The sequence below is a fragment of the Humulus lupulus genome, chromosome 4 (assembly GCF_963169125.1).
Source record: "Humulus lupulus chromosome 4, drHumLupu1.1, whole genome shotgun sequence".
NCBI lineage: Eukaryota > Viridiplantae > Streptophyta > Magnoliopsida > Rosales > Cannabaceae > Humulus > Humulus lupulus.
The window spans coordinates 201,300,925-201,313,718 of NC_084796.1; the positions used below are offsets into that span (position 1 = coordinate 201,300,925).

Below are 12,794 nucleotides of genomic sequence, written 5' to 3' on the forward strand. Positions count from 1 at the left end.
TATGTCTACACTCTCTAGCATAGTGACCCTTTTTCCCACACACGAAGCAAGGACCTTTCTCACCCTTAAACTTGTTTGGGTTGGTTTTTGGACCCAAAGGTTTCTCATTACCTTTTTTCCCTTTGTTTTTGGGATGTTTTTGTTGTGACACTGCATTTGCTTTGGAAGTCTCTCCATTAGACCCCTCCACAAGTTTATCTCTACATATCGATTCCTCTTCGATTCGAATATGTTTTTGGATTTCCTCCAAAGAATAATCCTCATTTTTATGAAGGATTCTTTTCCTATAGCTCTTCCAAATTGGTGGTAATTTAGCCACAATAGCACCAACTTGAAAGGCCTCAGGAAGCTCTATCTTTAACACTTTCAATTTATTAACAATAATTTGAAATTCATGTATTTGAGGAAGAATAGGTTTATCACCAAAAAATTTGAAATCAAAGTATTGAGATATCAAAAACTTTTTGGTACCTTCCTCTTCCGCCTTGAACTTTTTCTCAAGTGCATCCCAAATCTCCTTGGCTGATTTGGTCTCGGTGTAGAGGTCATAGAGCCTATCGGATAAGGCATTGAGGATATGACCCCTACAAAGAAGATTATCCTCCTCCCTCTTCCTTCTTTTCTCCACCTCCTCGGGAGTGTCTTTGTCGGATGGCTCGGCTAGAGGAGCCAAGGAAGACTCAAGGATGTAGGAGATTTTGAGAATGGTTAATAAAAACCTCACCTTGTCTTGCCACCTAGTAAAATTGGATCCATCAAACCTATCCAACCTTACTAGGTCTTGGTTCATGATCTTGATGGTTTCCCCTTCCATTGAAACAAAAAAGGGATAAGCTTTTGAATGTTAGGAAAATATTGTTTTGCCTCAATGGAAATGATTATCATATTACAACTCTATGCAATAATATTACAAGTAAATATAGATTGATTAAATAAGGTTACAACTCTATAACTGAAAATACAAATAAACTAAAGAAAGGAAGAAGATGATGATGAAGAAGAGAATAGTGAGAATACAACTCTAAGCAAAAGATTACAAGTAAAATAAAGTGTTTAGACCAAATGAAAAGATTACAACTCTTAAACAAAATATACAAGTAAATAGAACAAGAGAAATAAGAAGAAAAGCAATTAGAATAAAAAGAAGAACAGAAACACAATCAAACTCTCACTTACACAACCTAAGTGAAGAGGATTGGGGATCACCAACTTGAACAAGGTTTAAAACCTTTGTCCAAAATCTTATTTCCCCCTAACTCAAGCACTAAGGGATCTTTCTCAGATATTGGAAAAGCTTTCTGGAATTATCAAGCCTTAAGGTGTTTCTAGCCAAGTGCTCTAGTGGATAGAAAAGTTGTGTCTTACAAGTGAGCTATAGGCTCCTATTTATAGAGTTTAGAGACACCCTTTGAATTTCAAATTCCACCAACCCCCATGGCTGTTACCAATGTTTAATTGGATTAATATGGAATTAAAAAAGAGATTTGGGAGTTATTTGGGTTTTTTGAGCCATTCAACAAATATTGAAAAAACTGAAAATTTGGTCAGTTTTTGGCCTGTGGCCGCGGCCAGAGACATTAGTTGCCGCGGCCACTGGTCTCTGACCCACAGGCTGCAACCACTGAATGTTGGTGGCCGCGACCACTGACCAAATTCAGCACAAAAATTGTGCTGTTTTTCCAAACTGTTCCAAACCCTCCCAAATGATTTTGTAACTCCCAAAACACATTATTGGGGTTAAAGTCATAACTCTAACAGCCATATCACATATGACTTTTATGAAATTCATCTCAATATTGTGTAACAACAATTTACACAATAAAGGGTAATATTTGGAGGTTAATAATTTGTAACACCAAATATGTTACATTATTTGGATATATCTCATATATCTAAATATTGTAACTCTCTATTATATGTTACAATATGTGACACACTTTGTCCCATTTATTTAATCTAAAACATTATATTATAATATAATATAATTTTACATTATATTATAAAATAATATAACAGCTAAAGCAGTAGCGAGTTGTCCTACTTGTGTTTCGAGTTTGGTAATTTATTGAGACTGATTTTGTAGGATTTGTTGAGTGGATTGCATAAGTTGTTGTAAATTATCTTCTAAGGAAGGTTTCCTTTGTTGAGGATATGGTTGATTTTGTGGGGCATGAGTTTGGTTTTGTGTGTTGTATTGGTGCCCTTGATTCATTTGAGGTTGGTTTTGTCTCCATGAAAAGTTTGGATGGTTTCTCCAATTTGGATTATAAGTGGATGAAAATGGGCTATCATTAGGTTTCTCATAAGCATGAAGAGCATTGGCCTCCTCACAAAAATCTTCTTGGTAGGAAGGATACGATTGGGCATTATGGCAAGGACTAGAACATATAGAACAAACATGTTTTCTTGGTTTTATTGGAGAATTTATAGTTTGACTTATGGATAAAGCTTCTACTTTTCTCATTAATTTTTCTTAGGATGTTCTTAAGTCTAATTCATTTTTTACTTCATACCTTCCTCCTCTTTTTGGTGAATTAGTTGACCTAGACCTAGGATCAAAATAATTCCATTATTGTGAATTGACAGACAAATCTTCAAGGGCGTCCCAAGCCTCTTGTCCTTGAAATTTTAAAAAAATTCCAGTATGCATAGATTGAATCATTTGACTATTAAAGGGAGTCAAACCATCATAAAAATATTTTACAAGTCTCCATTTTTCAAAACCATGATGAGGACATTTTAATAATAAATCTTTAAATCTTTTCCAACATTCATAAAACTCTTCACTATCTTTTTGAAAAAACTCGGAGATTTCTCTCCTTAGACTATCAATTTGAGACATAGGAAAAAATTTCAGCAAGAATTTATTATAAATTTGATCCCATGTAGTTATAGACCCCGTGGGAAGGGAATTTAACCAAGCTTTTGATTTGTCTTTTAATGAAAAAGGGAATAATCTCAGTTTGACCGACTCATCAGAATTTTTTTGAAATTTAAATGTTCAGCAAATTTCTAAGAAATCTTTGACATGCATGTAAGGATCCTCTCTATCTAACCCATAAAAAGATGGCAATAATTGAATGATTGATGATTTAAGCTCAAAATGGGTAGCAGAAGTGGTAGGAAAAACAATACATGAATGAGCATTAGATGAAATAGGTGCAAACTATTTAAGCAAAGTTTTTTCAGGCACAACATTTTCATCAACAAGATTTCTATTAATATTAGCAGCTGGTTCCATGATGCTTAGATTTTTACTAACACTTTCAATTTCAAACAAAGATAAACGTCATTTTACTAATTGAGTTTTAGAGTTACGTTCCCAATGATGCATACAATTTTCACAAACAAGGCAACAAAGATAATCTCAAACAAACAATTTTCTGATGTGGAAGATCAGTTAAAACCGCAACCACAGAGCATACTTAGAATTTTTAGAGATTTCACAACAATATAATTTTTTTGGTTTACTTGTCCTCAGGCCTATTTGATTCAACTTATTCGCATACTACTAACAACTCCCTGAGGTTAATTAGTAGAGGCGGATTGTGAATTTTGTTCAAATTTCCTTTAATCGAAAATTGCTTATGGTGAAAGGACAAGATTTAGGTTTCTTTTTTTTTTTTCAAGTATTTTTTCACAATTACACAATAATGTGATATGTTGACCTGTGAAATTGGCCAACAGTCGTATGTACAATATACGACACATTTTGAACGGAATAAGTAATATAAATAATAAAATACGATTATCTTAAGTAAACACATATAAATTTATAGTGGTTCAGCCCTGTTCTGATGAACAGTAATAACCTAATCCACTTAGTCTTTAGTATTGAGTTACGCGAAAATTACAAGTATGAACCACTTCTCAGAAGAGTTTTTCCAGTCCAAAAAAGGGTTCCAAAAAAAAAGAAGTCCTTTTTATGAAGCCCTGGGTCCTTTATTTATAGTACCCAGGAGCTGTTACACGATCATTCGTACTAGAGATCGTGGTTTGGTACACGATCGTTGTGAGTGGAGATACGTGTCCACCTTCCCACGATTATGAGATCGTGCGTCTTCTCTTGTTTCTATAGATTGTGGTGGACAATGCACGATAGATACATCTGGGAGATATTAAGTCGCTGTTGGTATGTCAGACATAGGTGCTAGGCCCGATGACCAAAGCTTGGGTGCTGCACCTGTGACCTTCTGGGTGCTGGGCTTGTTGATCTTCGGGGTGCTAGGCCTGTTGATCTCAGTTTGAACGAGAGTAATTATTCTCAGTGAAGTGTACCTGGGGGTTTAGGCCGACCATCCTATGGAGGATAGGGTCAGGCCGACCACCCCTAATGTCCTTGGGCATATTGGGTCGAACACCCCGGGGTAGGGTCAGGCTGACCACCCCTAGGGGGTAGGCTTGCTTGGGCTGACCACCCCTAGGGGGTATAGGGCCTACTTGGGCCGACCACCACTAGGGGGTATAGGCTCGGTCGACTTTCCTATAGGTCCTGGACCTATCTTTTTTTCCCGTCGATCTTTTCTCAATACTTCGTTGTTTTTCCCTGATTTGTGATGTCATGTGTCACATTCTCATTCACCACGTCATCCTCGTATTTTTGAGGGATAACATGATAAAAGACAAAGAAAAATAACGTAAAATTAAAAAAGACTATAAAAAAATTAGGCAAGAGTAGGGAGACATAGCATGCCATCAACCATAACAAAAATAAGGTAAAAATTAGGAGACACAAGTGCCATCAACTAAAACATAAGATAAAATATTAGGAGGCAAACTTGCCATCAACTAGCTAGGAGGAAAATTTTCCATCAACTAGTAAATTGCAAAAAATAAAATAAAAATAACAACAAGATAAATAAAGAAAATTACAACAAAATTAGGAGGCACAAGTGTGGTCAACTATAAAAATTAAAAAGATAGATTGATAGGAGGCACAAGTGCCGTCAAATAAAAAAATAATAAATATAAATATATAAGTAAGTTTTTTTTTATGGGTGGTAGAACCATCCCAAATTTTCTTTTTATCTTTTTTTTTTTTTTAGTTTTAATAGTTTTAAATATATTTTTTTTAAGTGCAAAAATTAAATAACTAGTAGAATAATTCACTAACCTTGAGATAAATTTCGTTTCCTTTCTTGCAACTCCCCGGCAACGATGCCAAAAACTTGATGGACCCAAAATGTGTATGTTTTAAATATTTATATCGCAAGCGCACAAATCGTTCATATAGAATAGTGATCGTGTAAGCAAGGATGTCGAACCAAAAAGAGTTGTCTAAAATAAAAAAGAAAACTATTTTAAACCAAAACAGTCCGTCCCCATTAACCGCTCGGGCATCGACCCGGGAAGAATCAATCCAGGCTTAGTGATAATCCATGATCAGCTTCCTTTCGTAGTACCCTACCCCCAGGGGAAGTCGAATCCCCGCTGCCTCCTTTCGTAGTACAATTTAATGACACATCTTACACAAAGAATATTATGTTTTGCAAAATGAAGAACAAAGTGCAATATTATCTAGCAATCCAAAATATAAAATATTAAAGATGAAAGACATATATGAAGAAGAAAAATTCATAAACTTTGTTGCATTTCAAGGGAAATCAACATACAACATAAATATTATCTAGTTACAAGTTGCTTCATCATGATGTTAATAATCTTATGAAAAAGATTAGAATCACATAACTAGAATAGAAATTACAACATAAATAAAATACATACTTGAAAATGCTCTTGAAAAACACTAAAATGGAGGAGATAATGGTAGAGAGAAATAGTAGAAAAGAAGATGGTAACAAAAAATTAAGCACCCCAAAAATTGTTTTGAAATTTCATATTTATAGCCAAAATGAGAGCATTAAAATAATCAACTTAAATTAATTAAAAAAAATAAATATGGCATGTAGAGGTAAATTATAGGGTGTAATGATGATTTTTGTAGTGAAATATGTGGAAAAATTTGGTAAAAATGAAGCATTTTTGGGCATTGTGGGACAAGGGGACAAGGAGACCATTGGTGCCTTTGATGGGCTCAAGAAGAAATAAAGAAAAAGTGGTTAGGTGGCTTGGTGGTTGAGGAGGGAAGTTGGGCCGTGGAGGAGGTAGCTGGGCTGGTGTGTAGGCAGATGGGCCTAGGAGCTTCGGGCTGGGCTTGGTGCGGGCCTAGGTGGCGTGGGAGCTGAAGCAGGCGGCTGGGGAGCTGAGCCGAGTGGCTAGGAGGAGTAGGTGCACGGATTGGGCCTGGCGCGGCGCAGGAGGCTTCAGCCCAGATGGCTAGGCTTGGGTTTTCAAAAATGCCACCTTTTTTTCTTTCTTTTTTAGCTTTCTTTCCTTTCTTGTTTTTCAAGCACAAAAATGCAACAAATTCCCTACAAAATAAACATAAAATAAATCATAATAAAATATTTTCAACTATAAAATAAATCAAGTTAATTATTTGAAAATATTAATTATAACTTAATTTATATTTAACATTTAAGTTCAATAATACAATATTTTTTTTACCTCAAACTAAACAATAATAATTCAAATAATTAACTACAACATTTTACAACAAAATAACTACAAAACACATAAAAATATATAAAATCAAAATAAACCCAATAAATTCAAAATTACTTAAAAACTTAACAAATCAATTAAAAACTCAAGAACTAAGCAACAATTAGCATATAAAATATATTAAAATAGCGCTAGTGCCTTCTCCGATCACAGGCCTGTGGGTTCCGACAAATTTCCTTCTCCGACAATGAATGCTTCTCCTTCTCCGATTTCGTTGGGTTCCAATGGTTCAAATGTGGATTTGGATGATATTTTGGCTTCAGGACCGAGAGTGAGAGAGAAAATAGAGAGAGACCGAGAGAGAATAAAGAGAGAGTGTGGGGAAAAATGACAGCGTTATTTTGGGAAGTAGGATAACCAATAGGACCAAAATGAGATTTGTAAAGTGATAGGGTATTTTTGACATAGGACCCCCTTTTATACATCAAAAATCAAATTTCCCTTGTCAAACCCTTTTTACTTCGTTGGAAAGGAATAATGTTGTTTCTTAATAAATTTTGTGAACTAGAGTATATCCAGCATAAAAATTGAAATGAAAGCCCCATTTTCAAGTTAATTTGAAGTTTAGTCCATTCTTAGTTAATTTGGTATCTTTGGAAATAATGTTGAAGTTAATTTGCCACATCGATCTCTAACTTCTTCTATACACGGATCTCATAATAAGAAACTCCCACTCTTGAATTGATCAATTACATTAACTGGCGATCTAACTAACAAAACACAGAAGATAATTAATTCTAGATAGTGTACAGGCAAAACAGGGCTACTAATACATATATTAGCATCAATTAACATCTCATATTAATCAATAATAATATAATGAATTGAATTTTCTCAATCTCATCAGCTCTTTCTAGTTAAAGACATGGAGTAGTAGTAGTAGAAGTAGTGATGATGATCATGATGAGAGACAACAAAGCCAAAACTTTACTCTGTCTGCACTGGCATCAGGGCAGCAGGCACAGCGGATGACGTCGACAAAGAGGCTCTCGTCGCAAGGTATGCAGAGCTTGGAGCCGCCGGTGTTGTAGTCAAACTCATCACGAGCTTGATCAAGCAATGCCTTGAATAGAGGGTGATTAAGCAAGCTTATTTTTATGACAAACCTCTTGTAGTGCTCTTTTCCTACGTAAACCACCATGTGACCCTTTGGAACATCCTTTGGAATATGATGATTTTGATGAATTTGATGTTGATTTGAGTACTTTTCTTCATTGTTTTGAATGAAAGGCCACAAACTCCATTGGCAACAGTAGTCGCAGCCTGGACAAGGACTCACTTTAGTATTAGTACCAGTACTACTAGTACTAATATTAGTACTACTTCCCATATTTTTCTTCAACTTGTTCATGCACACTTTCACAAACTTTCCCTTCATACTTATCTTGTCTTAACAAGCTTTAATAACTCACTTTCAGAGAGAGTAGTATATAAAAGAGAAAGAGAGAGATATGAGGTACTACTATTACTAATGCTGCTGAAATTGGTAGTAGTGCTTGTTCAATAGTTAAAGATGTGTGTGTATATATATTTGTAGAATGAGAGGAATGGGGTTTTTGTGGCATTAAATGGTTGATATGATAGGTTGCAAAGAGGGAGTAATGAACACTGATATTTTTTTTAATTGTATATTTTTATATATATTTGATTTAATAATGTAATGTGATTGTTGTTGCATGAGCTTTACCGTGCTGTACCGTTCGTTACTTTATAGAAATGAATCTTGATACGAAAACTGTACGAACATGAATGAATTTACATAAATGACACATATTTGAAGCTTTTTTTTTTCTTTTTCTTAAGAGAAAAATGCATGGCACTTGATCACAGATCTTTCGAAGTTCTCGAAGTTAAGACCCCACAAGTTGAGAATGGAAAGAAGAAAAATAAAATAAAAAATAAGATAAGATATGAAAGAAAGGATGGGATAAGCTTCTCGGGGATAGTGCGATCCCACTTATTTGTAACACATAGTTATGGATATTGTAAATTATATCTATGACTATGATTCTATATGTATGTTTCTCAGTTGAGGAAACAAAAGAAAGACTCTAACGTAGTTATTCTCAGGTAAAATATTACCGTCCTTGCTATATTTAATTAAGTCCAATATTTATGTTGGCTACCGCAAGAGACTTATTACAGCATATTGGTGATACTGCTTTGGTGGGCATATATATAAGTCCAATTAGAATGGTGGGCTTAAATTAATGATGACTATAATTTCCGCTATAGTTTGAGAGTAATGATACACTGTCTTTTAAAATAATGAGTTTTAGTTTTGATAAATGTAATTGATTAAACTAAAGTGATATATCACTATGTATAATATTTATGTACATAATTTGGGGCACATATAATTACTCGTAGTTTTATCTAGCACTCTTTTGTGACAAAAGTAGGACTAAATAACACATTTATTTTTACGTATAATTATATTTTTTTGTTGGGTAATATGACATCAATAGATTTGAAATATTGGCCTTATTGTTTCAATTCTTTAGCTTTACATTTAGTGATATATGATGTAAAATGAGATAATAAAATTATAACTTTTTTGATGACCTATTTGTTTCAATTCATTAGCTTTACATTAGTTGATATACGATGTAAAATGAGATAATAAAACCATAACTTTGATGACTTTTTCACTTTTGAAACGACCAATCATTTGTCATAATATCCTTCATTGATGTCATCAGCACTTTTAAGTCCTTTTTAGTTTTTAGCCTTCTATATAAATGTTGGTGAAATCCCAATTCTTTGAAATTAATGGTGAGATGACCTAATTTTAGGTATTGAATAATTTTTATGGTCTTGATCATTAATTTTTGTAACATATTCTAGTACTGTCCGTACGGACAACAAAGTCATTAGCCATGTTCTGTTTCATCAGTCTTTGTTACCGTTCTCACACTGATGAATATGGATAGCCTGACTTAAGACTGAGACTGAGATCCAAACTGACCGAGTGAGTGAAGCAGGAGATGGGCTATATATGTATGCCTACGCTGAACATATATATTGAGATTGGATCACAATATCTACGCTTGCAGAGAACAGAATGGGAAGTCACATTTTCAAATCTTACTACAAATATATCAAGAATCTAATCTCGAAAACAGAGACATTCTCCACTCCTTCACCTAACCAGATCTAAGTCTTTTAAGGTTCATGTTATATTAGTTATTTGACCAATGAGACCAATATCTAGTAGTTCATGAATGTTAGTCAATTATATATACTCTCTTAAACTGACCTTTAAGAGGGTTTTTAATTATAAACCAGATGCTTTCTAGGAAAACCCAGTTGAAATATATAAAGTTTATATTCATATATGTAGGTTTGAGAGAATTGATTGACCATATGCAAATAAATGCATTTTTGGCATAATGAGGATATTGACTATGAGGTGGCAAATTTTCCTCCCTTTGTGAAGAAAAAATTGGCTGAAAATAGAAAAGAAAAATAAGATGAGTAAGAGCCAGCACATTGGTTCATCCCCTGAGGACAGGATGTGCTGTGATGGGTTGGGTTGGTTAGTTTGATTGAAGAAAAAAAGAGTAACTTAACTCTCAGATGAACTTAGACCAATGGTGAGAAAATTGCCAACGGTTTTGCAGACAATGAGTGAGACTGCGAAAACGATACTAGCTATAGCTGGATTGTACTTGATCGGTTCATTTCATTTGTGGCTTCACATTTTGGCTAGAACAACTTGTGGATCATAGAATCATAAGGAAAAATTAAATTGTAGGAATAGTGTTTCAGAATTGGCTATATAAACGTATGTTAGATAAGAACAAAATTCTGCAATTACGACTAATTAATAAGAGGGCCTATCACAATTTATAGATTTTGTTCTCTTACAAAAAGTGTATCATGATGTCATTCAGATTCAGGAATCTGTTAGAAAGACAGAATTTTAAGCTTAGCTGAACAAAGTTAGACCTTCAAAATAGCCACTTATATATAATTTTTTATACATAAGAATAGGTCATTTATATATAATTGCCTAATGACTAATTATATAGGCACATAAAATAGCATCAAAATATAACACACGGCTTCGCTGTGTGTAATGTTTTCGCGCGCACACATATTCTTACCTTATCTAATTAGTCTAATATAGTATAGTGGACATTAGACTAGAAAATCTATTAGTACTAAGTACTAACAGTGACTTAATTGAGCCAGAAAATTTTAAGGAAGGTTAATTGTGTTTAGATATTAACCCAAAACAAGAATAACAAAACTCAACCGGTAGCTCTAGCACTAAGCACTAATATATAGATGACAATAACTCAAGGAAATTTTTTGTTTAGTTTTCCACATTTTTATTTGTTTTATAAGAATATAATACTAAATTCTTACCAAAAATGAAAATTCAGCATATTTTAATCAATTTAAAAAAAATACACCGGTTGTCCCTTAACAAAACTGAGATAAAATTGAGACAAAAATCACGAATCAAGAAAAATTGAAGAGAAAGTGAAATATCTCTTACTTTCTATTATTTGGAATATATTCATGTATAATTAACTAGTAGAAAAATCTTAATAGTTCATTCTCTAAGTGGCTGCTGGCCTATTAGATATTTGAATCAAAAGCAACTAAAAAAAGATTTAATATATAAAAAAAGTGCTTCTCATCAACATGTTCCACCCATACCCAATGAACCTCACATGATTGAATTTGTACTCAATAAATGATTTGAACAAATTAAAAGTGCATGTCAGTATTATTATATGTAAATCACTCGTGCGAAAATTTCTATCGTGACATATATATATATAGTACCTTTATGGTGCAACTCAAAAAAAAAAAAAAAAGTGTACCGGTGTAACTTTTTTTGTTTGCACTAGTGATCGTGTATATTGTAGTTATTTAGATTATTCTGTAAATTTAATTTTTTTTTTAAATAATTTATAGTACTGAAAACAATGTTCACAAGTCGGAAACACAAATCTGTTCAAAAATCGAACACAAAGCAGCCCCACCAGTGTGCTCTTTTTCAAGCCTCTACCATATAAATCCCCTTTAAATATAATTATAAGATTTGCTTAATATGTAATCATGGGTTTCCATTGTACCAGGATTTAAAATAGTTTTATTTCTCACAAATCGTTGGGTTGACTTTGTAGCTAGATATATTTTAATAAGCGTAATGGGCTTGTTTTTGCATGATTGTAAATATAAAAACCAAATTCGGTTAGATAAGATTGTCATCATATCAGCTCGTATATATACAAATATAAATGTCAGCCATTTAAGTACCTCAGTGCTAAAAAACAAACTCATATTATTCATTAGCAAAGAGAAACCAATTAGCAACATAGTCACAGTCATAACTAGTAACATTGTCTTTGATCGAAAATAAAGAGGATCGGTGGAATCTTCATAAATGGAATGAAGGAAAGCATGTACAATAAATATCCAGAAAATTTACAAGCATTAAGTCCTCAAAGAGTACTTTTAATAGAAAGGTATTCATCCTTGCAATGATTATATAAGAGTAATAATATGTACATACAAAGTATTATGCGTACTGTTATGACAATTATTTTCAATATAGGGGAGCTCATTTTAAGTCAATGTGATCAGTTTAAAGGCCCTCCCGAAACAAATTTGAAGCCCCGCTCCTATCTTTACCACCGCCACTTCCACCACCAGTGATAATAATAGTCTTTTTTTTTGTTTTTTATGACATGCGACAATAATTCTGTAGAACTACATTATTACCAATTGTAATACGAGTATAGAAAAGAAAAGAAAAGAAAAGAAAGTTGTGTGGGGTCATAAGGAAGAAAGGTAGTAAAGAGGGGATCCAAGGGGATGTGGTGCACATGAGAGCGGGCCAAGGAGGCTCTCACGTCACGGGTGGATGAGATGAGATGATCACTGAGTAGAGTTGAGTTGAGTTTAGACACAAAGATCAAAGAAAGAATGATTAAACAAGCTCAAAACAAACACACCGGGGCATTGAAATGGAGGCATTACTGGACAATTCAATGATTTGAATTTGATTGGACTCTTTTTTCTCTTCTTTCTCTGCACGTGGATTCATCACCTATTCTTAGCTGTCATATGAGACAGATTTTTGGCTATGTTTTTTTTTTCTTTTTGACAAATTCACCTTCAAACCCACTTCCCATCACTTCCATTAATTCCTTCCCATGCTTCCCCTTGGGAAGCAGTCACTCACCTTTTTATATATATATATATATATA

General features: G+C 33.7%; 1 protein-coding gene and 1 non-coding gene across 2 annotated transcripts; one reads left to right on the forward strand and one right to left on the reverse strand.

Annotated features, from left to right (window-relative positions):
- The first annotated feature begins 2,720 nt into the window (after positions 1-2,720).
- On the forward strand, positions 2,721-2,827 carry LOC133833449 (small nucleolar RNA R71). Its single transcript, XR_009892828.1, has one exon. It is a non-coding gene; the product is annotated as a small nucleolar RNA R71 (small nucleolar RNA).
- A 4,635-nt stretch (positions 2,828-7,462) lies between these two features.
- LOC133832802 (protein SMALL AUXIN UP-REGULATED RNA 54) lies at positions 7,463-7,942 on the reverse strand. The gene has a single exon (XM_062263096.1). The coding sequence runs from the start codon at positions 7,940-7,942 to the stop codon at positions 7,463-7,465; it is 480 nt and encodes a 159-aa protein (XP_062119080.1).
- Between the last annotated feature and the right edge of the window lie 4,852 nt (positions 7,943-12,794).